This window comes from Lissotriton vulgaris, chromosome 1_1 (genome assembly GCF_964263255.1).
Source record: "Lissotriton vulgaris chromosome 1_1, aLisVul1.2, whole genome shotgun sequence".
NCBI classification, from domain to species: domain Eukaryota; kingdom Metazoa; phylum Chordata; class Amphibia; order Caudata; family Salamandridae; genus Lissotriton; species Lissotriton vulgaris.
In genome coordinates, this window is record NC_141685.1 from 533,794,465 (window position 1) to 533,822,125 (window position 27,661).

The 27,661-nt window shown below is 41.5% G+C and overlaps 1 protein-coding gene across 1 annotated transcript in view; it reads left to right on the top strand.

The window, feature by feature from the left end:
- The window catches only part of STXBP3 (syntaxin binding protein 3), a 189,742-nt gene that overhangs the window by 148,457 nt on the left and 13,624 nt on the right, over positions 1-27,661 (top strand). Inside the window, exons 14-17 of the mRNA XM_086953899.1 lie at positions 1,939-2,077; positions 9,572-9,678; positions 18,018-18,119; positions 21,842-21,927. Of these exons, the coding sequence (XP_086810025.1) occupies positions 1,939-2,077; positions 9,572-9,678; positions 18,018-18,119; positions 21,842-21,927 (434 nt within the window). The remainder of the gene's footprint in view (positions 1-1,938; positions 2,078-9,571; positions 9,679-18,017; positions 18,120-21,841; positions 21,928-27,661) is intronic.

Consider the following 27,661-nt stretch of genomic DNA (forward strand, 5'->3'; position numbering starts at 1 on the left):
GGGTTTCATCCACCTATTTCATTGTCTGTGATAATCATAACTTTAGAGTGGCTTAAATAACACACACAGCTCTTCATTCCAGGTTACAAACATACCTAACTGACAGTGCCACACTATAGAAGGTGAAAGAAACACAAGGAGCAAAACATACCTATTATGGAAATGTCAACAACAAAAAAAAGCTTAAAGTCAAAGCCAGGCCTCTTTTGTCTGGCCCCGAGATAGCTAATCTTATCTTATCTGGAAAGTTTTATCTTTCAGAAAAGATTTGTTGAAAACTCACCCCTTTCGAGGATACACCTCCCAGACTACCTGTCCCACATTTTATCTTTCCTGTTGTACTAATCCACCTCTAGAAAATGAGGACAGGCAAAAATAAAAGGTGGTTGCCTGATTTGCATTCAGGCCTTTCAGAGAGGCAAATTCAACAAAGTGGTTATTTGGACCCCATTTAGAAGTATGGTGCACCCGTGGGAGGAGACCTCCCAATCTGAATTAAACATTGAAGAATTATAGGTATTTTGGATAAACGAAATGCAGTTATGGCTCTGTTGATCTTTTTTGACGGGACCGCGAACGGAGACGTTAGGATCACCGCTAGAGAAGGGAGTGGAACGCTGTGCTGGAAGAGATAGCCGATTAAGGACTGCCTGAGCAGGCTACGTAGAGACCGAATACTATCCCAAGAAGGCTGTAGCTGAACCACTCTCCATTAGGAGGTTCACCCCATCTAATACGAGAGAAGCCGTGGGCATCTTATCAGGACAGCGAACCCAGAGCAAAGAAACTAGAGCCCGTCAGCCAATTAATAACAAGATCTCATATAGAAAATTGGCAACAAGTTATATGAACCGAAAGAAACTAAGAGATAGGCGGACTCGAGGAACCATCATATCTATTACAAGTTTTGAGGAAAGACATGTCCGGAGTCTTGAGGTCTCGAAAAAACCCCTAATGAGATAACCGTCATGTGAACAGGAGAATCCTTGACAAGTGGCAACCATCCAGTGCCCAGTGTGTAGGAGAGACTAATTGTACAGTCTTGAAAAAGATGGCAGAGTATCAATAAATAGCCATCGAAACGCGTAGACGCAGCATATACACAATCGAGAGAACCAATCTACCCTGGAGTCCAGAAAATAACGGGCCTAGGTTTAGATTTTGATAATAGTAGCCTCTCAGATGTGTAACCTTTATGACTAATTGTTTGTCTTTTGTATGTCTCTCCCCTTATGTGATTTTCTCCTTTGTATAACCCAGTGCAAAATATTCACTATTGCGCTTTTTAATCAAATGAAGTGTATGATATTGTGTTAATTAATTTTTAAATGTTATATTGTGAATGTACTTTGTGATTATGAAGAACCTATTTTTATAAATTGTCTAATGATTTTGTACAAAAGTAAAAGACTTTTTTAAGAATAAATGTTTTAACTATACAACAAATGTGTGGATAGATTGCAATATATGTGGCCCGGTAGGAATTCATGCGAATAGGCATGAAAATATTAGCGTGTTAGCCAAGGGAAAAACCTTTTCTTTACTGTTTAAAGCACTCCAATCCCCTGGCACACAAGGGGTCTCTCTCAAAAATGTAAACTCTGTTGCCATGGTAACCTTAAAATCTAAGTTAATCTAGGGCCATGCTTTTACCACTAATGACATGAAGGTTTTATTTTTCTTTCATATTTAAGGAAGGTTAATTCAAGATATTGCTGAAATATGTAATCATGTATATTGTTCTAGAGTTGCATTTATGTAATATTTAACTAGATAGATTTTCACATAAAATAATAAAACTAAACTGTTGTCTCTAGTAACTGTATATTCCCCAAAGGCATTTATTCTCAACTAACTGATGCTTCTATTAGGTGGGCATGTACTTGGTGTAACTTCTGTTCAGCATGAGGTATTAACTTTGAATATTTTTCATTGTAGGATTTAGCTCTTGGAACAGATGAAAGTGGGCAGAAAGTGAAAGACCTCATGCGAGTCCTCCTTCCAGTCGTATTGAACAAAAGCTTTTGCAATTATGATAAAATAAGAGCTATTCTGCTTTATATCTTCTCTGGGAATGGTATGGATCATAATTTATGACAACCCATGTATGAACAGAGTATGGCTACAAAGGCTTGTGAATGTTACTGCAACTCATGGTTTAGTTAGAAGCTTAATGCCTTTGTGACTTTCCCCAGATACTTGAATGTTCTCATGAAAGTGTTATAGAGCATTGTCCATGAATGTCTGTGTACCACCTACTTTCCATATGGGATAGTATCAATATTGTTTACCACAGAATCATGCTCAGTTTAGCTTAATTGAATCCAAACAAAAACCTCCAAGGGACTGAATTCCAATTTAAAACGTAGGTCATTTCCATAGCCGCCAAGTGGCCCCTTCTCTTATGCGATAGCATAAGTCATTCCTTGCTTTTTCATATTTTGAAGGGACTTCAAAGCCCATAACTACAATGGACAATCCACACCTCCCGCATTAGTAGGAGATATCGCACATAACATGGGCCTAATTTTCAAATATTACATTCAGCCATTTACATGGTCAACAGTGATGTGTGTGTTTTGCTTGTTTAAAGAAGGTGCTTGATCTGTTGAGACATGCATTGGTAGTGAGAAAGCTTGAGGCTGAAATTAGACATTTTCCTTGTTATGGTTAGAAACGAAATCAGACCGCTTATTACTATTTTCACCCTCTCATCTAACCATCACAACCTCATCTTGCCTCTGGTTATAAGATTTTTTCACCACATATTCGAGGCGCATGCAGAAAGAGTAGCTAATCTCTTCATGAAGGATTACTGTGGTCATGAGGTTTGCATGAGATTTTATGTTCTGTAATGTGAATGTTTTCACCATTTTCTTGTTATTCACAGTGGACATAGAAAATGTTTGCTTCTAGAAGGTGGAATGCCCTCCAATAGCTAAGCCAAAAGCAAATTTGCTTTCCAGTCGACCAAATATTTGCTTCATTCTACAGTAGGCTCTCAAGATGAGTGGCCTGCAGTTTGTGTTTCACCTCATTCAGTCATCACTTTAAAGGATGATGAATGATTCCTGGATATACGTCTCTAGCCCCTGATCTTAGGGAAGCCCTCTCGTAACCAATGAAGGTTGGTTTAGTAAATGCAGCACATTTGTACCATTCTGCTTTTCACAAAAAAATGAAGCCTCTGGTGTTGCTTAGTTCAATTTTCAAGATGGAACCATTAGTACAAAGTATTGTGAAACTATGTCAAGTGTATATTCATCGCACCTTCTGTGATAGGGCTTAAGCAATCTAAGAGTTGTAGTTCTCTCCTTCAGCAGTTCACAGTTTGGTAAATTGGTGTTCTTAACACTCAAAGATCTATGCACAACACGCCTCTAAGAGGCATTATCTGTTATGTAGGACATTAAATTCCTGGAAAATTAAGAAATTGTTACACTACTAAGAGGACCTTGATAAAAGGTTTAAAAGTTAGTGCAAGGGGTCATCATTATTTAGAAATGAATTCATTAGCCCTGGCAGTGCATCTTCAGAATTGATGGTACTCATGAGTTGGTACCCACTATTTTTCGGTGTTGCAGTCTTTCACATCACATCAATTTTAGTATACAAATGTTAGTCTTCAGTTGTATCCCAGTCTATTATGGTTCTTCCAGTCTCTTATATTACCCTTTCTTTTTTGTCTTCATTTCAAATCAGTATCGCATTTTATGTGAGCAGTTTCCTTATATCACTTCTTGGTCTTCAGAGGTGTAGCAAACTGGGATTTTGTTGCAGTAAAAACCACACACACTTTTTGCCTGTTATTTGGTGCAATTTTGAAGTGTACTGGGTTCCTGCTTACCAGGTCCCTGGTACCAGTCTTCTTTCCCTAAAACTGTACAATTGTTCCCCCCAATTGGCAAAACCTTTAGCACTGTCTGTACCCCTGGTACCTAGGCCTGAAGTACTAAAGAGGGCCTCTCAGAGGTGCAGCACAAATTGTGGCATACAAGACGTCCGTTGCAGGCTGCATGTCTTGGTGCAGTCAGAAGTGAAAACCCGACATGTCGCACATCCTTGTGTGCCATGCCCCCTACCACAATATGTAATATTTGTAAGCCACCCCCACAGCAGGCCTACCAGCACTATGGCAGGATGCTGAATATTACTTTGAAGTACATTGGGCTCCCGATGCTGTTTTGCACCCTGGACCTGGCTGCTGGTGGTGTACTGCTGGTGTAGGTTTTTACCTTGCCCACCACTCACCTTAACTCCTGGAGATTGCTTCTGTAAGTCGCTATACTATGCCTGTTTGCAGAGCTTGTTCTTCCTTCCATAGTATAACATTGCAGAAATTGCAATGTTAACTTTTTAAAGTCAAAAGAATTTATATTTAGAAATGTATTAAACTGGACGATTTTTCTCGGATGACTAGACATGCATAAATATACTTGCTTATTTTAAATAAATTGGTGTGGATCTCCTTTAGTTGTGTGTGTCAATCATTGTATTTGAACATGTCTTGCACTCCTCTTAGTTAAGCCTGAGGCTGCTTGACCACAGTAACCCCTAATAGAGCGCTTTAGGATGACATAGTAAGCCCCTGTCCACTCCTAGTGGAACCTCTGGACTCTTTACACAATACATCAGATTCTTGATATATCACATAAAGAGCGAATTTCCTACAAGAGGTGATCAGCTTTTTGGTAGTCGCTGTACCTTGAATGCTTACAAGGAGCTATGAACACCTTCATTTAGAAGTAATAGTACCTCTCCTCAGAAGAAAACCTTCAAGCTCTTGTTTTTGAGTTAATGATTCATTGTGACATTCTCCTTCCATTATCATTTTTTAAACTGAATGCGCGTTTGCTTAAGTTGCTGCCCTTGAATGCACTTTTCCTCCTGCTGCTTCCTCATGTTTTTGAATAGATCAGAAATTTGGTGCGCTAAATTTCACAATTTATATTGGGCCTAAGGTATACAGTGTTTTTGTTTTTTTACTACTTAACCGGCTCATGGAAAAAACCTTGTCTGATGTGACACAGTGTGGAAGTATATCTTTTATTTGAATGTTTTCTTCACTACTTCTCCTTACTGTCCTGATAATCACTTGGCCTATTTATTTTCCCATGTTCTCCCATATCAATAGCATTTTTCAAACCCTTCACAAGGGACCATGGGAGTCTGTTATAAACAATGTTAAAGTAGTTTAGCAAGTCATTGCAGTGGCTTTTGCCAGTTCCATCAGGTGTTGAATGTGGAGCAGTGAAAGGATTTCACCAGAGAATTGCAGATTAACTGCCTTGACTATTGTAGTGACCTCCTAAAATGAAGACAATTTCAGGATCAAAAATAACTCCTAAGTTCCTCTCTTTCTATACAGATGTCAACGTTAGTGGACTACTCGAATAGCTATGAAGAAGATTCCTATACTCCAGAGATTAGCTTTGTGTCTTGGTACAATTTCTGCTTGGAAACTTCTACCTTCCAATAGTTTCATAAATATGTTAGTTTTATCAACAGTAGCTTCCTTGGGGTGGATTACACATCAAAGGCACAGGTTAGTCCCTGAATATGTTAATCTTCACATGTTGGCCAGAGCTAATTCTAAAGTTATGCCTCTGCGTAAACAAGTTGGAAAGCTCTGCTCCCTGATCAGCCATATGAAATGTTGTAGAGGTACCCCATACATTTAAGTTCCAGACATTCGCTACATTCAGCATTCCTAGGACCTTGTACCACAAAAATAGTGTTTATTGTCATACTGTATGGCAGTCGAATTGCATCTTTTCAAAATGAGCATAAGAAGAAATGTTAAAGTTGATGACTGCGGCCTGTGCTAACTTCCCAAAATATGGAAAACTGTGATTGGTTGAATTTTAAGATCTGAGGTGTCCAAATGTTAATAAGCCCCTTATTAGTTAAGTAGAAAATAGGTAGCAAGAATTATGTTGAACACAAAGCAAGAAAAGCTCAATCTATGCAACTAAAGTATCAGCCCGAGATGAATCATTTGAATTGGTATTTCCAGCACTTTCTGTTTTTCCATGTTGTAGATACGATTGCAGCACTTCATACTATTGATGATGGTTGGTTTCTCAGTCTTTCTTAGTTCCATTTGCCTTTTCGTCAGTGTTCTGCTCCTTCTTACAGCATTCTGACCCTAATACTGCTTTCTTTCATCCTAGGGCTGCAGAGTACTCTGTGGCTGCTTCTAGCTTGAGCTAAGTCTAGCTACGTTATGCACCCTCAGAATCCTTCCTCTTCTGGGTGTGCAATGGCAGAATCCGTTTCTGTAGAGGAGGCCATCTCAGTTTGGCAGTGCCTTCCCTCTGCTTCCCAGAAATCTTCCCTCACGTTGCATCTAATGAATGAATTGTCAAAGTCAAGCTTGTCTGATGAGGCGATTCTCATCTTCCACCACCTCCTCCACAGTTTCCTTGTTCACACTTGATAGCATTTGTGGAGTCTGAAAATAAAGAAACAGATGTCAGTTGGGAATAGGGTCCATCTGTGATGCAACCGCCATCATTGGTTGATTCCATTTCAGGTGATAGTGTGCCTGTGCTTCCTTTGGTGCCTCTTTTTCCTTTCTTGTCTCTCAGTGACAACTCGAAGGCCTTGAATGTCGGCTGTAGAACTGATTTTCTTGAGGGATTTTATATCTGGGCCAGGTATGCTTCCCCACCTGCCAGCTTCACAAAGCTGTGCAGTTAACTGGCTCACGAAGGTGCCATTCCATCTTAATTCTAGCGCAGATAGCAGAGAGGCTCTCTAATGCATTAAGATGAAAACATATTGATCTTAATCCACAACACACTAAAGAGGTATAAAAGAAAACACAGTAATATCCCACAGACTAATGGGTGAGGCACACCATCTTTGCACGTGGTCACTACTAAAAAAAGTATCTATTTTTGCAGTGCATCTTCCAGGAAAGCTATTTCTGTGCATGGATAGCTTAAACAGAATCACAAAATGGCCATTACAGGAATACAACCAAATTACTTTAGATGTCCTGTTCCCTCATCAAAAACACCCACACAGATGCAACAGCAGAAAAGACAGATGTCAAAATATTCAAATGTATTCGCACTTTCTAATGCTATTTTCATTACTTGTTTGCCAGAGTTTCTTCACTCTTCTCTACATCTTTCAATAATCCTACAGGTGATGTACACATTAAGAATTAAAAGTTTGGACAAGGTTGCCAACAGCCTTTCTAAAGCCAGTGCCCGTATATAACACTCTCTTCGAAATGTGTCCTATCAGGCTTTCCAGTCACTGTAACAGAGCTATTCATAACAGTGATGTGTGGCAATTGGCATTCACACTGTTTGACTGCATCTGTTCTTTCGTATCGTTTAGTGTCCTGGCTGGCCAATATGAATCATAGACCAACAGGAGGGTATGGGTTCTTTTAGGAGAACTGCAATAAAAGAAGTTGCAGCTTCTAGGAAATAAAACAGCCACATATTTTAAATAGTTTAAATGTCACAACAGACAGTACCTTATCAGTAACAGTAAGTGAAAGAAACTAACCTACACAATGCAAAATAACTTGTTCACTCTGGTAGCACCCCACAACAACCAGTCTGGGGCCTCTAAAACGTAAAGAATTCACCCTGCAGAACTAGGTAGCTCACTCCTTACTGTATGCTATAAAGATTTATTTGTCTGCTGTCTTTTTCTCGGCATGCCCAAGATGTGTCCTACCTGCAGAGAGGGCACAATGATGCCTATTCACAAAGGTGAATTTACACTTGTAAATTTACTTGCGCATAAATCTACTCCTTTGCCTGCGTGTGAATGTAGTTTTGTACTATTCACCATTTCTGAGAGTAGATTTACACCCAAGTGCACACTCATGTCTTTAATCAGTTTATTATTCTCTAAAATATATATTAAAATTGATTTAATATAAAACATAAATGTAAAATAATGTTAACACACCACTAAAATTAACCTACAGCATCATAACACATTAAGTTAAATGTGTATTACATAATGATTTACATAAATGTACATAACTTATGAATAATATTTTTTAATTTAAACATTTCCTCACCAACAGTAGCATTGATATTTAATATGTATTACATTTTGTTAAGTAATGCTTTGAATTAATGTATATTTATAATTTTCAACAAACGATTTAAAGTTTAATGTATTTTTTAAATTGTGTTTATTACATTTTAGAATAACCTTGCATGTTTTTCACCATTAAACGAATACATGTGTTCTTAAACTCAAATTAATTGCATTTATTTAACATTAGTTCATGTGAGGTGTTATTTTAGGTACGTTCTCCATTATTTTCCATAGATTATGTTGCAGTACCTATGAGTGGCCATGTGTGGTGCTCGATTTACTCCAAGGCTCGGTTAGAGTATGTTTATTATTGTTGTGTCCCCTTTAGGGCTGTAGTAACTTTAGAAATTTTGTTTGTAAAAAGCAATGTGTTCACTATTTTGTGAGTGGGTTTTTGTAGTAGCCGGTCTCTCCCTAAATCCCTCCTTACTTCCCCCTAAATCTATCTCATTTTGTAGTAGGTAGTCCCCATTTTCCCACCACTCCCTGGTCCCTTTCACATTTACCACTAGGTAATCAATTTAGAAATCGTTGTGTGTAAATTGCATTTTGTACTACATAAGTAGTACTAATTGTGTACTACATAATGCAGTTTCTAAATTGGTCCCATTGTATTTAGTCCTTTAGCCACTATTTTGTGTGATCTATTCGGGCAATGAATTGCCATATTACTTCATCTGCAGATGTATCCCTCTTAAAAGGACTTTCTGGCAGAAAATAAAAGCAACCCTCAAGGCATTTTCTAAACTCTTTCTCACAAAAATAGTTAATAAAAGCATATCTTATGTTAATAAAACTTAAATAGGACTATGCCAATTTACTTTTCAAGGCCCTATTTTTTTCTATGTCACAATTTATTACATCCCATTCTTTGCTTTATAAATTAAAAGTGTAATTCTAAAAAGAATTTGAAGAAGTAACTGTTCTAGGATGTGTTAAGTTAGTATTAAAACATGCTTGTATCCTCGTAGTTTTCCACTTGTTAAGTTTGCCTCTAATAATAATGTTGCCTATGTACACCGGAAGTGCATTCTAGTACATTTCATTCACTGAGAGAATGAAGAAAGTATTGACATAAAGCACACTATTATAGCTTCAACATTATATTGTAAAAGAACAGCTAGGCCTGACAATTTGCTTCATTTTTGAGCCCTCTACTTCTCTGTTTGCATTTGGCATACAAGCCAATGAAAATTTGACTGATAAAAAGTGAGCAAATAATTGAGGTATGTTAGGTTGACATTTGAGTTGAGGCTGGTAGGAGGTGACTATTTCTAATGTGCAGTAAAATTTTGTAATCCACTTGTAAAAACACAATCTTTATTCTTTATATTATACCAATTACATTTCACTCCTTGTGTTGCTAATTGTCCCCGCATTAATAAAAGTGGCAATAGCCATGTTAAAAACGAATTGCAAAAGGTAGTTGTATGTGAAATTTCGATCTTTGCCAACTGAGATATATGATTATACTTCGCTGTTCTTTTGATTACAGGAACAACTCAAGAAAATCTTGATAAATTAATCCAACATGGTCACATAGAAAATGATGGTGATGTGATACGCAACTGGAAGTATCTTGGGGTGCCTATTCTGTCTTCGGTGAGTTTTACTCAAATTGATCAATGTTTTTAAGTGAAGTTTTCCATGTGGGTATTCTATGGGGAAATGCAGCTTTTCATTACTCAGTAATTTGTGGATTTATAGTTCTGTTTTGCACTGAATGTTTTTATCAAGGGGCGTATTGCACACTAATAAAATGGAGAAATACAGTACAGTTAAAAATTTGTTTTTGGAACCTGTTATTGAACTGTGCATTGTTTCAGCGATTCCTTAACCACAGGATTGAAGTACTTAAAAATGCTTATCGTATTTCATGTCTATTCATAGCTGTTCATCAAGCTTTCTATTAATTAGTCTCTTCTCTTTAAACAATTTAAACACATTTGGAGAGGAGGGGTAGAAAATGTCCATAATTCTGTCAACCGATTTCTGCATGCATATACATTACCATTGAAGGGCTGATAGGCAATGGAGTCCATCTGTTTCACATATTCCAATCAAATGAAATCATACCATTACATTTAAAAGAAAAATATTTTTGTATTTTAGTTGGAGTTCAGAGTGTGTTTATAGACTGTTCATGCACAGCCAGGTTACCAGAGGCTATAGACCTTGACAGAGGGTCACCTTCCAGATTTAGAGCGGTTTGCCACCCTTTCGAAATGGCAAAGTATTTTGTTCTGCTCAAACACGCTCCCAAAGTGGGACTTGCAGAATAATATAACAATGGTTCAAAGCACGGGGAATTGTCTCCCTGTTAGTGAGGGCTATTGTGTGATTGTCTTACCTAAGATTGAAATTTCTCATGAAGTCCTGTGATAGACAGGCTGTCTGGTCAACGGTTCCCAACGGTGGAGCCCACTAAGGCTACATCATTCTTCTAACTCTAAATTTATTTATTTATTTATTTTATTTTATTTTGAAAGTTTTATATAGCGCGAACAAGATCTTTGCAGATATCAGAGTGCTTTACAAAGCCGGGAATACCAACAGGAGAGTGAATTTAAACATAATAAGTGGGAAGGGTAGGTACGTGAGGGAGCAAATTAGTACAGCAAATCAATAATATAAATATTACAGTTAAAAGTGTGCATAGATAGTCAGTAGGGTCAATAATACAGGTGAAATACATAGTCATAGAGTTCGAACATAATAATACAGGTCGGTGTAGAGTCTTTCTAGATCCATGCTCACAGGTCAAGTGTATTTGGCCATAAAAATAGCTTTCACTTCTTTCTTAAAAAGTGTAGTGGAGGAGATGAGCCTCGTTTCAGGAGGGAGTGAGTTCCAGATCCTGGGTGACATTCTGAGAAAGAGCGTTTATAAGTTTTTTCCTTCCGGAATCTTCGAGGTTTTAGCTGAAGATTGTTTGTGCCTCTGGTGTTTCTAGAGCCACCATGCTGTAAGTGTTCATTACTGCCTCAAATTTTACGGAGTCTAATTGCGGCATTCAGAAGAGCTCCCTTTTGAGTAATGAGCACCTCTGTTTCCTCCTCTTTTGTTAAGGATCAACTATGTACCATTGTGGTAGATTTGATAACAGTTTTTTGTGTCAAACACATTTTTTGTTCTGTTTTCTTAATATATATCTTGCTGCACTGACATTTCAATGAATAAACTCCAAAGGTTAGTAGCGCATGTTGCAGACTATGTCAATTGTATTTTTTCTCTGGTGAATGTTGCTTCTTCTCACAGTTTAACAATGTGTGGAGTTAAAATTTAGAAGTATTCTTTTCAAGATATTCTGCTATGCGGATGACTGCCAGATCCTACTCCAGCTTGACACCACAGAACAAATGCAAGCTCAGTTAAAAAATTTGATGCACTATATCTTATGCAATTCTGGCTTCCCTCACTGGAGAGGAAGACAATCCCCTGTGTCCAGAGACCTTTGGCACCTAGACAGCCAGGAGAGTTAGCTAGGCAGATAGGCATGTCCCCCCTCATGCTAGTACCACCCCTAAGGTGGGCTACCTGTAGTGTCGGCGACTTTTCAAAGTTAGCCATCTTGGTGATGGCAAACTTAGTGTGAGAAGGTAGTTCTGACTAGCCTATCCACCTGGATTGTTTTGCTTTTTGATCACCTGTTTTATTACCTTTTACTGAGGGTGAGCCTCGTAACCTGTGGCTCACCCACAGGAAACTCATAGTAAAATGGACTGCACCTGTTTTCCACATGTGTCCGTCTTTTAAGATAAGGCCCCTGTGACACAAACCTGGTAAGGGGAACTTGGCTGGTTACACGTGTGCACAGGTGGGTACACACCTGAGAGAACTGCATGTGGGAGACTCCTGTTGTGCACAGCCCAAGAAACTGTGCACAGGTAGGCTGACGCAGAAGGGACTAAGCAGAGTTGGATAGTGACCTTCAATAGGCCTAATAATGTGGGTGTACAGGATAGTCAGTGCGCTTTAACTTTTGACTGTAGGGACACTCCATTATAATCCTATTGGAAAGACTTCCTTAGGGTGCAGCTCCAGTTCTCTTTGGGGGTAGAGACTCCAGAGTAACACCAATATACACTGTAACATGTGTGAAAAGAATTATGTTCAGGCCAAAAGCTACCCTTTACAGCGTATGGATCATCCAGGAATATCATATTTCTCTTACTTAGCTCAGGATCAGAACCCAGGCTTTTTGTTACCCTGCTGGTCTGTGTTAATTACTTATTTTTCCAGCTGGAGCAACAAATGCCTCACTCCTCTAAGGAAGCAATTAACGGTGCTTAATCCAGCCCTTAGTTGCATCATTTAGCCAGTTGTCATCCTGTGCCAGGAAGAGGGCCTGCCCCAGGCCACTCCACAGAGGAGGGAGTCCAGACCTCTGGAGCCAAGCCAGAGGGGGGACTCCTTTGAAGATTTGCTGTGAAAAGGCCCTGGCAGTGATGTCAGTGATGGGGTGGAGCTGAGATTCCCAGAGTACATGTGGCAAGTGACTTCTGGGTGACGCCATTTTGAGCTATCCCGGAAGACTGCAGGGAGGTTGGGACAGGGGCAGAGAGATTATGTGGCACATTGGGATAGGCCAGAGGTGCGGCCCTCCTGGACACTCCTGCCCCCACTTAAAAGGTCCTGTACAGGGGAGAAAGCTCTCTTGGTTGTACTTTTTGGCTGTACACTGGACATGCCACCATGGACAATTGGAAGGAGGAACCCCCTGACTTCCATCAGGCCCTAGGACTCGGACTCTAATTGAACAAGGCAAGCTGATCCCCTTACACCAGAGGTCTTCAATCTGTGGGGTGCGACCCCCAGGGGGGTCGTGAAGTCCTTGGAAGGGGGTCGCAGATTCTGTCAGAGCATGCAGTTCCTGGCGTTTGGCTGATTGAGGGTGCTCACGGCAGAGGCCTAATCCACACCAAGGGGTGAAAAACATCAAAGCCTAATTAACAAGTAAAAGGTCTTTTAAAGACCTGTGAAGTACTCTGGTGTGGCTATGTGTGTCCCTGAAGCTGTTTCAGCCGGGCTCACATACACGAGCTGGGGGGGGGGGGGGGGGGCGGAGGAGGCTGGGGGAGGAGGCTGTAGTGTTGCACTTTGAGTTCAATGGACGTTGCGTGCCTGGAGCTGTGGGTCCCGTGTCATGACCCATAAATCATTGGTTCAAGTCCCAGGAGCCCTGATATCTGGCGCCTGTGCAGGAGAAATGTGCCTGAGAGTCTGTTCTTCATGGTGAGATGTTGTTACAGCCTATCTGCCCCCTCCACCCCCCACCTCCTGCCCCCCCCGCCCCCAGCAGGGAGGCACAGAGATGCCCTCCCATGAGCGGGAAAGAAGAAGGAAGAAGAAGACGCAGAGAGATAGGGTGGGTGGATGTATGTATGGATGGATGAAAGGATGGATGAAGGATGGATGTATGGATGGAAGGATGAAGGATGGATGTATGGATGAAAGGATGAAAGGCTGGATGGATAAAAGGTTGCATGGATGAAAGATGGATGGATGTGTGCAAAGGTGGGTGGATGAATGATGGGTGGATGGATGGAAGGGTTGATGGGTAAAGGATGGATGTATGGATATATGGATGGAAGGATGAAAGGGTGAATGGATGTATGGATGAAGGATGGATGGATGTGTGAAAGTGTGGGTGGATGAATGATGGATGGATGGATGTGATGAGGTCTAACAGGCGCATTTATGGTTGTCAAAAGTTGATGAGGACTACCAGTTTCTAGAAACCTTTGTCGGAAGGGGGTCCTTACGCCTAAAAAGGTTTTACAAGGGGGTCTCTGCATCAAAAAGTTTGAAGACCTCTGCCTTACACCCTCTGAGGATAAGGTTGGGGGAAAGATTGGGCTCTGCACTAGGAGACAGAGGCCCAGATAAACCCAGGCGAAAGGCTGATGCAGGGTGTCCGTGAAATCAGGTCCCTGCTATGTCTAGTATCTTGGAAGCTAGGAGGCCAAAAGAAAGTGCTCCAGGTGGTTAGGACTGGCCACCCGGAGCAAGACTACACCAAAAACGTCTAAATCAGCCCAGCGGGGCCAGAGAGATGCCTTCTGAAGTAGGTGACCTTTGATCTTTTGTCCAGAGCATGCGACGAGGTGCCTGGGGTTCCGCTGCCATTCTCAACTGTGCCACCGGAATGGGCCAGGGCCTAGATGCTGCTCCTCAGCACTTGAAATGCAGAATGCGCCGCTGCGCTTCTCCTGTGGGAGGAGAAAGGACCCAGGACCCCATCCCTGGGACCGAGAAGAAAAGTGGAGGGAGGAGTTATCACATCCTCTCGTAATGTCAGGCAGGGGACCAGGACCGAATCCCAGGGTCTGGCGAAAGTAATAAACCGGGGGCTCTGTTGAGCCCCCGCGTAGATATTAGCGGGCCCAGGACCCCATCCCTAGACCAGACGAAGAAGACTGAGTCGGGGAGCGCCATAGCACCATTCGCAAAGCTGAGAGGGGCCCAGGAACCCATCCCTGAGCACTGATGGCCAAAGTAAGATGGGGGATTGCCCTCACTCTTCCCTGTCAGCCTGGAAGGCCCCACTCCATGCGTCTGGCTGCAGAAGAGAAGCGCTGTCTCCCGCAGCAGCACACAACTGTGCTGTCAGTGTGGGTAGCCGGCAAGAGCAGCCGGGGGTGGGCCTCCTGAGCTGCTCTCCAGCATGGTGAAAGGCTGCGGGATGCCCAGGTGAAACGGGGCACCCTGAAGAAAGAGATGGCACGGAGCTGCTCGATTTTGAGGGAAAAAACTAAGAAACCAGCGTTGCAGCTCTCCACAGCACAGCCGGAGAGCAACTGTTTTAAAGCTCACCCTGCTCGGGAGGAGCGCCCCATAATGCCCTACAGGGCTTGTCAGTTTTGCTGCAGCTTCGCAAACAAAAATGTTGTTTGCAGCTCGTAGTCACCCCCAGGAGAGCGGAGTCACCACCAGTATATTGTCCGAGTGCGGGGGGACCTCCAGGGGTGAAAGGTGGCAATTACACATGTGCATTTACCAAAGTGATGTCCTTTAGGGACTATTTGCAAGAATGCAGTATTTTATTTATTTTTGTTTAACAAATGTGTGATCCTGCAAATACCCTCTATGGGTGAGAACTATAATTGCATAAATGTTGTTATAATAAATGTGTTGCCTATAGGGTCTATGCTAAAAGTGTGTATTTGGTTCTAAAAGTAACTTTGACACAAATCACCTACACATGCATAGACATATTCTCTTGTGAATGCGTTAATGAAGTAATGACGCTGCCAACCACGCATAGGCCAAGTAAACATGGTTTATTGCCCATATTAAGTGCTCGCTCATTCAAAGTGATATTCCATTTCTAATGCACGTAAAGGTCCTGGCGTGATTTGTTGCTCTAGACCTCCCTTTCAAAAGTGGAAGAATTATTACACAATGTCATACAAAAGCATTTCCATGAGCGTGTGTATATTTGTAAATTTCTGCATAGTATTGAGTTGTATGTGTGTGTAATTAATGTAGTTTTTCAAATAATTTATTGAGTATCTGTGAATGGAGGTTTCTTGCCCACACTACCTCCCTTGAGCAAACCTTGGACTGTTCTGCAACGCTACCCTATGAGAGTCAAGTGCTACAATGGGGTGTTTAGTTCCCAGTGGTGGATAAGTGCAGACTCATTACTTGTGCAGGCCACACAACTAATGACCCATTTTCCTATACTTAGGAACTCTGAGACAGGGTTATACCTACTTCCGCACAGGGTAAGTAGCCTTTTGGCTTCTACCCTACACTCCCCTATTGCTCCTAAATTTGGTATTTAGGGGAGTCCTTGGCACCAGAAAATCAGATCCTGCCAACTTGAAAGAAGACTGATGTGAAGAGTCGCAAGAACAGAAGCCCCAGAAACTGACTTGCTACCAACCCTGCCGGCCTGCTGACTTCAACAGTTGCGTCAAATGACGACTTGTCCTGCAGCTACTGTGTCTGTAAAGCCTGGGAGGGCTGCCAACACTTCACCCAAGAACCAATAACTCCTGTGGAACAGCAGAGCTGCTCCCCTGCAGGTACCAACGAGTGAGCTGTGAGGCTCCAGAAACCCGTTGTCTGAAAGCACCACTGCATCCAAGCCGCAGAGTCTGAGCTGAAGTGGGCTGACTGTGTCAACTTTATCCCAATGTCCCTCAAGACTCAAAGCTCAACTTGAGTTTCCATGCTGTGAACTTCTTGACGCCGCCTGCACCCTCTGTTTGCAAGCCCCCTCGATGCGACTGTTCCCAATGACAAAAATACGACACCTAAGGGCCTCTTTTCATAAGATCAATCCCCGTAGACTTACATTGGGCCCCTGATGCTGTATTGCACCTCTGCACCCGTCCGCCCTAGTGCCACTGCAGGTGACCTGCTGGTGCTGCCTTGGACCTTGCCCCATACTCACTTTAAGTCCAGGAGATTGGTCTCGTAAGTCACTGTACTTTACCTGAATGCCGTACTTGTTTTTCCTCCTATAGGGTAACATTGCAGCTTCTGAAGAATGCACTATCTCGATTTCTGAAAACGTAAATTATTTCTCTTGCAAAATGTACTTACCTGATCATATTGGTTCTGGTGCCTAAACAAATATAAAGATGCATGTTATTTTTACAAATTGGTGTGGATATGTGTATTGAGTCGTGTGCATCATTTATTGACTATTGTGTGTATTTGCAGATGTCTAACAATTCTCTCTGATAAGCCTAAGGCTGCTCAACTACACTGTCCCCTAGAAGAGCACCTTAGGATTGATAGAGCAAGTCCCTGTACACTCATAAGGGAATACCTGGACTCTTTTCGCAATAAACCTCTGTTTGGTATATTCTATATTGAGCCAGCTTTCTACAAGGAGCAAGGATATTAAATAAAATTGCATTGACTCATCCAGTCTGGGGAGATAATGTATACAAAACTCGCATGAAGTTGTATATTAGCAGTGTCAAATGTGGAATAGCATTCAGAGTAGGATTGAGATTGAGATAATCGGTTTCCCTTTTTTCAACAAAATATATTTTATCTTTGTGTTCCTTTGTACTAAATATCATAATATAAGATCAAATAAATAACTCAATACAAAAGTTTAAAATAAGTTGACACTTGTAGAACTTTTAAGTTGTATGTCTAAAAGTAACTCAGTAGTGACTTAGGAGGTAACCATTGCTGCTTTCCCCCGTCATAGGTGTTGAAAGCAGCAGGACAAGCATGTATATGAAAGCCCAACTCTTGGAAACAGTAGCAATCTGGGAGGAAAGGAAAAACATTTGTAGTTTAAGAATGTTAGATAAGAACGTGTTCTCCTGCGGTTATCTTCCAAGGCCAAGAACCTTATTGTGTTCTCATTTCTGTAGATACACATCATTTTTGACCAGCTCTCATTGAACAAGCATATACACATTCTCAAGAGAAACAATATCATAAATACTTTCCATTTTAGAAATTTCACCATTGCCTAAGAACTTGTTCTCCTGCTGTTATCTTCCAAAGCCAAGAACCTTATCGTGTTCTCATTTCTGTATATACACATCATTTTTGGCCAGCTCTCATGGAACGAGCATATGCACATACTCAAGAGAAACAATATCATAAATACTTTACATTTTAGAAATTTCACCATTGCCTAAAACTAGACTGAAATTACAAGTCCAGTTCCATTTATTTTTTATCTTTCCTTAAATGTATGCAGTATGGGTTTTTGGAGGATAGATTATGTATTTGCTAGTCAATTTAGGTGGGGATGAATAAGCATTCTGGAGGTCTCATTTTGATGAGAGTACAACATCCATCTCTTGGTAATGTTTTCATTTGAACGTTGCCTAAATTATTAAAGATGTTTCAGAGTAGATAGGTAGTATGTGTATTGTTCATGGTTATATGTTGAAAATGATCTCAGAGCTGTTATTTTTGACTCAGTTTCATGGCTAAATTGCCTTTTCCTTAAATAGACAACGCAGCACCATAAATCATCCAGAAGGGATCGTTCGGAAACTGAACAAGAATCATATCAACTTTCTCGATGGACTCCTGTTATAAAGGATGTTATGGAGGTAATATATCAGAATGAGCTTAAACCAATTTAAGCATGCATGAATGGTATATATGTTGTTATTGGATTATGAGTTGCTGCTTCCCTTCTGTCTTTATGTGGATTTCATATTCCTGTTTCTCTGGGACAGTCTTCTCACTTGTAGCTGTTACCTAGCAGAGTGCTTGCCAAAATATTTATTGGAGCTTAAATCAACCTACAGTTTTTGGTGGCCTTTGTGTCCATTATTAAACAACTGCAATTGAATTGTATCTACCTCTCATTTGCAAGGTAGGAAGTCGGACAAGACAAAAATGGAAGTACTGCGCGTTTAAAAGAAGGTGGCTGATTTTGCGAAAATGAGCAAAACATCAATGGTGACATTCATAGTCTCAACTGATATTAGTTAAAAAAAAGTTTTAATTAAGTTGTTGCACAAAAATAATAGTATCACCGAAACAGCTTAAATTTGACTATGTTGCTTCAAGAGATCCACTTCACCATAAAGGTGCATGCCATGTTTGAAAATTTAGATGGCAAAACCATAGGGTTAAAGGCAGTGGAACTAGCACTAAACAGGTCGCTGTTGTGCATCATCGTAGAACCTTCGTTTATGGATTAATGACCCTCAAAGGTAAATCCCCCCTGTCTCTGCAAAGATATTTTAAGTTGTATTCCTCTTAATGGCCACCTACATTTCAAGAAATGGAGCCTCTGAATTACAGCAGAAGATTAAGCGAATAATGTATGTACACCCAAGATCTAGGAGTATTTGAGGTGGAAACTATATTATAGTCCAAATTCCAGCGCTGGATAGAAGCAATAAGCGCATCTCACTCGCAGTAAAGAAATTCCTGGGCATGCCAAATGGTGCACTACAGCAGATGTGTCTTCAATGCGGGTTGTGATTTTTTTTTTTTTTTTTAGCAGTTCATAAGTGATTTTGTATACTTCTTAGTCCCCACAACTTTTATAGTTCAATCTCACTCGCATTAAAAAGAATCACCAAGCAAGCGCCTTAGAAATAGATATTCACTCAGCTTACTCACAAAGTATTACTTGATCCCACTTAAAACTTGTTTAAGGAAGGCAATGGGGTGTAGTCCTTAATGCTCCCTATTGTTGGTTCTCGAACTATCTGTCATTATGGACACTAGAAATGAGGAATGTCCAACATATGTTTAGAAGGCCAGATCTATGCCATATTTTTGCAAGATACATTTATATACAGCAGAGCTAAATGTAATCTTACTTACAAAATCAGTGGTTGTCCTGCAAATGTGGCATGAATCCATCTTACATTGCGCACACCGATTATAGACACCCCATTGTGGTAGAAGGTGGAACTAATAAGTAGCTTTGAAAGAAACTGTCACATGGTGTAGTATTTCTAACTGACAGGATACTGATACCCTTGAAGCGCCTTAAATGACCTGCAACACTAGAGTTCCTTAGGGCTCCCAACTGTATCCCAATTAATTTAATATGTACCTGAAGTCTCTTCCTGAGGAGTTATGCAGATGATGACCAGTTATTCCTCTAGTTTACAGGCAATCATGTGAAAGATGTTAAAACTTTAGAATGTCAATACCAAAGTCAAGTCACGGAGGAATACTAAATTGAGATATCCAATCCCAAAAACATTGTCATAAAATGGTAACAAGAGAAGTTTTTCCTTGTTAACTTTATTTTTTGTTTCGTTGTATCGATACCCGTTTTATATGGGGGTTGATGGTTCTTTGAGACCTCAACATTTTTTATCACTTTTAAATATAAAATGGAAATAGAAAAATGTTTTTGAAGCAGCAAAAACTAAACTTTCTGCTGATTTCCATCAAAAGTATTTTCTTGACTCTAGAAAGCTCACCTATATGAATGATGGGTCTTATAACACCAGAGACAGATGCTGCAGGAAAATAAAGGGCCATACCCCCAAAATAAGTGTAGAAGAGATCTCCAAGAGGAAATTCACAGTATCCTATCTAATGTTTTGCATGACAACAAACCCTAGTAGCAGCATGTATAAAATAAGGAATCGGCTACAATAAAGATGTGGAGGAGCTGGATTAACTCTGTTAGAGATTCACTTCCTAAATCATGGATGAGTGATTGGGCATACTAGGTATGTGTTATGAACACAAAAAGAAGCACCAGGGCGTATACAGTCAGGTCGCCCCCACTTGGCAGTCTACAAACAAAAATGGGCCTAACCAGTTTTGAACAACTAGATTTATTCTAAAGACATCTGAGGAGTTCGTAAGAAATTTCAAAACTTCCTCCAAGGCAAGGCATATCATCAGTAGCCTAATGTCTAATTGTTCAATTTCACAAAAGAAACTTCAATACACCACATCTCATAAAAGAAAAAATTCCTTATGAAAGAATGTTTGTGTCCGCACAGAATTTGTAAAAAAGTGTGAGAAAGGTAAGAAAGTACCTCACAGTAGTAACAACAAGGGGGCTTGCTGGTTTGTGCTCACTAGCTCACCCACCTATCATCATCGGTCACTTTCTTACCCAAATGAAAAAAGAAATGTGTGCTTTTTCATAGAATTCTCAGAGGTGAGAAAAGGGAAAGTAACAGTGAAACAAATGTGTGCGAATACACTGTCAGTGCTTGTGTCGCTAAAGTGCCCGCTGGTCCTTGTGAGAAAAGAAATGCAATTCTCAAATTTAAAATGAGGTGCAACTCACTTGCTAAATGTACTTTTATTTGGTGCCTTGAGCGTCCTCAGTTAGATAAATGGTTTATTATAAGCCATTATCACAAGCCAAAAGTTGACATGTCTCGTTGTCACCTATTTATGAAATTTGATCAGGGCTGCCTGGGTAACCAATATTCACCTCACTTGTGACTCACAATGGACCTATGGTTGTATGACACTAGGTATGAGACCTTGGTCATACATGAAACAATTGTTAATAGATGTTTCTATAGATTAACCACGGAAGGCACTAGGATAATAGTGGGTCTAATAAGAGGTGGAACCAATTCTCTCTGACCATGATTGAGGACAATCGGTGAAAAGCAAAAAGTCTACAGAGCAGCCTATGCCACTTATAAAAGTTTTAAAAGGACTCATACCCTACTAACTTCATGGCGGTGTACTGGCAAACATTAAAACTGTGACAATGTGCAGTATAGTCTTCCATCTTTATATTAGCTTTGAGAAATTCTGAGAGAAAACCAGAATTTACTGTGAAATGTAAAAGTAAATTGATGAATGTTTAACTCTTGTGTACATCATTTGCTTTGGGTCTTCTTTACACTCTAGTCTTGCCTATAGCAGCTCTGTAGTTAACTGGCTTTCTGAGAGATACTGTTGAAGTATGAATAAGAGGGTTAGGTTAATATGATACACAAATAAGATAATGTTTCTCGACTTCATTAAAACAGTAAAATACATGAGCTTATCACTCACACTGAACCTGCAGATATAGATTCTTGTTTTGCACCTGGAATAGTTCACTATAGCAAGTTAAGCGGGCATTAATAAATTGGCCCGCATGCATACTATGTTACTTTAGCAAGTTGGGAATTAGCATTTACTTCATGCGCTTTCATTTGAAGACTGTCACAATCAGAGTATTTTACTGCCTCTAGAAAATATGTTGTAGAATGCACCTGGAGGTGTGTTTAATACATTGTATTATAAGCACCTCACAAAAAAGCAGGCTTGTTTCAGAAAGTATCAAAATGGCACACACATGGTCACTGAATTTCATCATGCCTTCTCTTTCTAGGATGCTATTGAAAACAAACTGGATACAAAAGAGTGGCCGTACAGTTCTGAATGCCCAGCTGCATGGAATGGCTCAGGTGCTGTGAGGTAAAACAAAAATGTACTTTGACATTCTTGTATTGATGGTTATGTTCTTTAGAGCGCACAGTATCTTACTATCTCATTTAAATTGGTACTCCAGCCACAGTAACTTTTTGTGTTTCCGTGGAATTCTATAAAATGTGTCAATTTGTCTTACTTATGGTGCTTCTTTAATGTGCCAAATCATACAATATGCCCATCTAGTTTTTTTTAATTTTTTATTGTAAGGTTGCATTTAAATTTCCCTTTTCTGTGTTTTTCCTGCAATATACTGTTTAGAAAATAATTTAGTAAGAATATAACTTTGCAGAGTCATATTAACATGTAATCTGGATTGTTGGAGAATTTGAGAGCTTCTTCTAGTGCGTTGCAGAAGAGCTGCTTCAAGAAGTAAACAAACTTACATTTTGACTGATTCTTCTAACCGCAGATTCCTCATCTTGCAAATATCCCTGGTGCCAGACTGGATCCACAGGCTCAAAAGCATTGCTGCTGCGCATTGGTGGGTGGCACCATGTAGATGGCGTTCTGCTCCAGAAGTGATGAATGGAGCCATGTATGAGCACCACCCATCCTTTCTGCAACTTCAGATCAGGAGCTCTGTTCCTACTTTCTTTAGTCTGTGTAGAGATATTTTTTTCAAATTTTCCAGTCTGCAAGGGATATGCCAACCCCAAATGGCATAGTTTAAGCCTTGCATATACTGTCACAAATAGTTGTCAGTGGCAGCTCCCCACTAGGGGTGCCTCTGGTGCCTGGATTTAATGGATGACTCTAGGGCCTGTGATGACTTTGCCCATATTGAATCCTAAAACCTTCGGGAAGGCATTCCAGTCCTGTTCCAAGTCTAGATCGAGGCCCCGCTCCCGGCCTGGCGCTGAAATCCACGTTATTCCCTCGAATATTGCCACTGGTCCCAGAGGAGGAGCCTCAACCCAATGTGGTATCAGACTCCCAGCTGTCTTCATTTCATCTAGATCTTGATGTCCCACAGCCAACATTGATTCTATCAGACTCTTACATAATTCCGGTCCAACACAGTCACGCACAGCCACTACACTAGCTTTTTGACTCTGACTCGGACCAGAGGCAGCCATATTAAGAGAACAATGGTGGGTATTGGTAAGAGTGTGCCTCCCTCTATGATGAAGACAACTGGTAGATGGACTTACAGGATGCCAGTGGGTTGGACACCTCTACCAACACTGGGCTGGTCTCCCCTCCACCCTTCTGTTCCAGCAACAGATGAAAGTACATCTTTGACCACAGTGACTTGGAGGGCTGCTGAAGTCCTTGACCTCCACCTACCCACTATGGAGGTAAAAACGAATATGCTGACACAGGTCCTGAATCAACAAGTTGCCTGTTGCCATACATCTGCCTAGGGGCCAGAGTTTTTAACTCCACACTCAACTCCTGAAAGCTTGGTCATGCAGACGTCCACCAGTAGAGTATACCCAAACCACCAATCCGGACTGGAAGCCAAAAACGTGTGCATACCTTTGATCAACAAATGTTCTCCTCGGAGAGCCTTGCATTGTGGTCAGTTAATGCAGTTGTCTTCTCAGTCACCATTGGTCACTGATGCACTTAGAATCATGGTCAATGTACGTACCTCCTTAGCCCCAATCATTCAGGATGGTCGGGATGTAGTCAAAATATTCATCCGTTTAGGCCCAGACACCCCAGATTGTCTGGGAAGGGCTAGGAGAACAAGTGCACTTACTCATTTTGGTGTTCACAGAAGGCACTTACTCATTAATGAGTAAGTGCCTTCTCTGAATACCAAAATGAGTGCCTTCTGTAAATACAAAAATGGAAGTAAGTTTAGGATTTTTTTTAAGTTAGTTCTGTGAATTTGGCCCGATATGTTTCCAAAAATAACACAGGTTGCCAGAGAGTAAAATTTCTCAATTGGCATTAGCATAAAATCTTAACTAAACGAGTGATTTAGGCTTCTGGGGGCTAAAGTCTGTATTTTCCTGTTTTGTTACATACAGAACAAATACTGTATAGTTAATAGATCACCACATCACTTTTCTCGAATGCGACTTCAAAGCTGCAGCTTCTCTAAAAGGGGCAGTGTTCTCTGAACTATTTTCTTCCTGCTACTTTTAAACTGACTGTGTCCACTCTTTGTTCATTTTAAAACTCATTTCAATTGGTAAGCTCAATTTCAAGTGAGCGTAACTCCAACTTATGCACAAATTATGATCAGGAAGACTATTTCATCATTCTCCTTATTGTGAACTGTCATTGGTGATAGAGAAACAGTGCAAGAATAAATTAATAACAATCATGTTCATCCATATCTACGATACCTTGGCACTGAAGCTGCACTTTCGAAATAATATCAAACAAAAATGTCAAATAGTGTGCTTTTTATTATCAGGGTAAAAATATTATTAGAAATATTTGTGAAACACCGTTAGTCAATGCTGTGATATTTCCCTTTGTACTCTTGAGTTTCATTATTAAATATACAATCTTTGCCACAGTTTTAGACTGAATTAATTTAAATCATTTAACAAGCATTTACAATGCAATGGTCTCGGTAGCATTAAAGGTAGAGCTATTGGCATTGCTCATTTTTTTAATCCTAAATGAATGGCATTGTTATTTACATTGCCAATAGCTTCATCACGTGCATATGCGAGACCTATTGCATTAGCAACCACACACACAGTAAGTAGTAGAGTGAGAAGTCGATAGTGAGTAGGAGAGAGTTATTAGTAAAGAGTATTAGAGAGCGCAACAGAGCTGTGTGAATAATAACAGCTGTGAGCCCGTGCCTGAGGTGCATCATCTGAGCTGTGTGAATAATACCAGCTGTGAGCCCGTGCTTGAGGTGCATCATCAGAGCTATGTGAATAATAGCTGTGAGCCCGTGCCTGAGGTGCATCATTCGAGCTGTGTGAATAATAACTGCGTCAGCCCCGTGCCTGAGGTGCATCATCAGAGTTGTGTGAATAATAACAGCTGTGAGCACCTGCCTGAGGTGCATTATCATAGCTGTGTGAATAACTGCGTCAGCCCCGTGCCCGAAGTGCATCATCAGAGCTGTGTGAATAACTGCGTCAGCCCCGTGCCCGAGGTGCATCATCAGAGCTGTGTGAATAACTGTGTCAGCCCCGTGCCCGAGGTGCATCATCAAGCTGTGTGAATAACTGTGTCAGCCCCGTGCCCGAGGTGCGTCATCAGAGCTGTGTGAATAACTGCATAAGCCCCGTGCCTGAGGTGCATCATCAGAGCTGTGTGAATAACTGTGTCAGCCCCATGCCAGAGGTGCATCATCAGAGCTGTGTGAATAACTGTGTCAGCCCCGTGCTTGAGGTGCATCATCAAAGCTGTGTGAATAACTGCGTCAGCCCCGTGCCCGAGGTGCATCATCAGAGCTGTGTGAATAACTGCGTCAGCCCCGTGCCCGAGGTGCATCATCAGAGCTGTGTGAATAACTGCGTCAGCCCCGTGCCCGAGGTGCATCATCAGAGCTGTGTGAATAACTGCGTCAGCCCCGTGCCTGCGGTGCATCATCAGAGCTGTTTGAATAACTGCATCAGCCCCGTGCCTGCGGTGCATCATCAGAGCTGTGTGAATAACTGCGTCAGCCCCGTGCCCGAGGTGCATCATCAGAGCTGTGTGAATAACTGCGTCAGCCTCGTGCCCGAGGTGCATCATCAGAGCTCTGTGAATAACTGCGTCAGCCTCGTGCTTGAGGTGCATCATCAGAGCTGTGTGAATAACTGCGTCAGCCCCGTGCCCGAGGTGCTTCATTAGAGCTGTGTGAATAACTACGTCAGCCCCGTGCCCGAGGTGCATCATCAGAGCTGTGTGAATAACTGCGTCAGCCCCGTGCCTGAGGTGCATCATCAGAGCTGTGTGAATAACTGCGTCAGCCCCGTGCTCGAGATGCATCATCAGAGCTGTGTGAATAACTGCGTCAGCCCCGTGCCCGAGGTGCATCATCAGAGCTGTGTGAATAACTACGTCAGCCCCGTGCCCGAGGTGCATCATCAGAGCTGTGTGAATAACTGCGTCAGCCCCGTGCCCGAGGTGCATCATCAGAGCTGTGTGAATAACTGCGTCAACCCCGTGCCCGAGGTGCATCATCAGAGCTGTGTGAATAACTGCGTCAGCCTCGTGCCCGAGGTGCATCAGAGCTCTGTGAACAACTGCGTCAGCCTCGTGCTTGAGGTGCATCATCAGAGCTGTATGAAATGGGGTGGGTGCAGAAATAGTTCCTCGCCCAGGCCAGTGCCAATGCGTGCACCAGGCCTGCATCACATCTGATGATCGCGAGTGAACTTGTAGGCTGCGTTGTCAGCGCAATTACCTGCCAGGAATGTTCTGGCGAATGCAGCCCCGCAGGAAAGGGTGAGAGGCATTCACGTGGCCTTAATGCTCAATCGCTTGTGTTTAACTGTTTTCAAGAGCAAGATAATGACCGGGCACTGTATTCCCGTGTGCGCATTTGTGGGGATAAAGCAAACTCATAAACAGGGTGAGAAGGTACCACTTAGCGCTGCGACGTCATGCCAGCCGCCAGAAGCGCACTACATAAAAAAAATAATATACCAAAACAGAATCTACCTTTCCAAGAAGGTTAACGAGTAAGAACAGGTTTTCATGTGTGCCACACAGCTGTCAACTAGTCCCAAGCCAGAACCTGTGTCCAGTGCTGTCTTTTCAGTCAGCAGAACGTTGCATGCCGGGACACGTAGGCAGCTGCGTGCCGCCTCACGGTAATATGAAACTAAACGTATTCAAAGTGTTGGCTTAAAAGGCCGGACTGGAAATGGTGTTCCTGATGACACGGGTCCAGTGGTAACTGCTGTATTGGATTTGTTTGCACGTTAGCTGATGTCTGAAGGACAGGGGTGGTAAAAAGACCTAAATACTTCAGGCCTTTCTACATTGATAAACTATTTTCCCCACCGTAAAATATCTATACATTTATTTAGCTAGAAACCGGATCTTTTTTTCACTATATTTTGTTTGTCATTATCCTCCGCTTCTAATGTAGTTTTAAACAAACTACAATTGTTCACTCAACAATATTAATAAGTGTGTAATCTTAATTTTTTTACTCAAGTGCATGATTCCTCTGTAGGGCTTTATTGCTATTATTTTGTTCTTACGCACAAGTAGGAATTTAATTTTCACCATCAATCTCCTGCTCCGTCTTTTATATGAACATTTGTAAGTGTTTTAGTAAGCTACATATATTCTTTAGTTATTGCATTATGATTGGGTTGATGTCGCGTTTCTTGAGAGGCACATGCCTGGCTCCTTCTGCGACATGCCTGTTTTGGGCTGCAGCACGTGCCACGGAGTGCGCTCGTGCCTCCCCGTGAGCCAGGGAATGCGGAAAAGAAAAGCAGGCAGCGCTTTCAGTGCAGTTCAAAGGAGAGTGCGAGGGTGGAGGGAACTCAGAGCTGCAGCAGTCCCAGGGCCGGAAGAGACCTCCTTACAAACGGTGAGTGCCCTTTCTGCTCCTCTGTTCTCCTACCAGGTGCTTTACAAACACTGCTGCCTGCACTTTAAAGCCACTCTTCTGATGCCATCTGCCCTCTTGGACTTGCAGCACTTTAAATAGGCAGGTACCGCCAGCCTCCAGGAGTATGCTGTGCTGAGTGGAACAGGGCACTTTAAAAGTTACAGTACAGGCACTACTCGCCAGGACTGAGGCACTTTTAAGGGGCCAGGATCGAAACTTCATACGTCTGCCACTTCAAAGTGG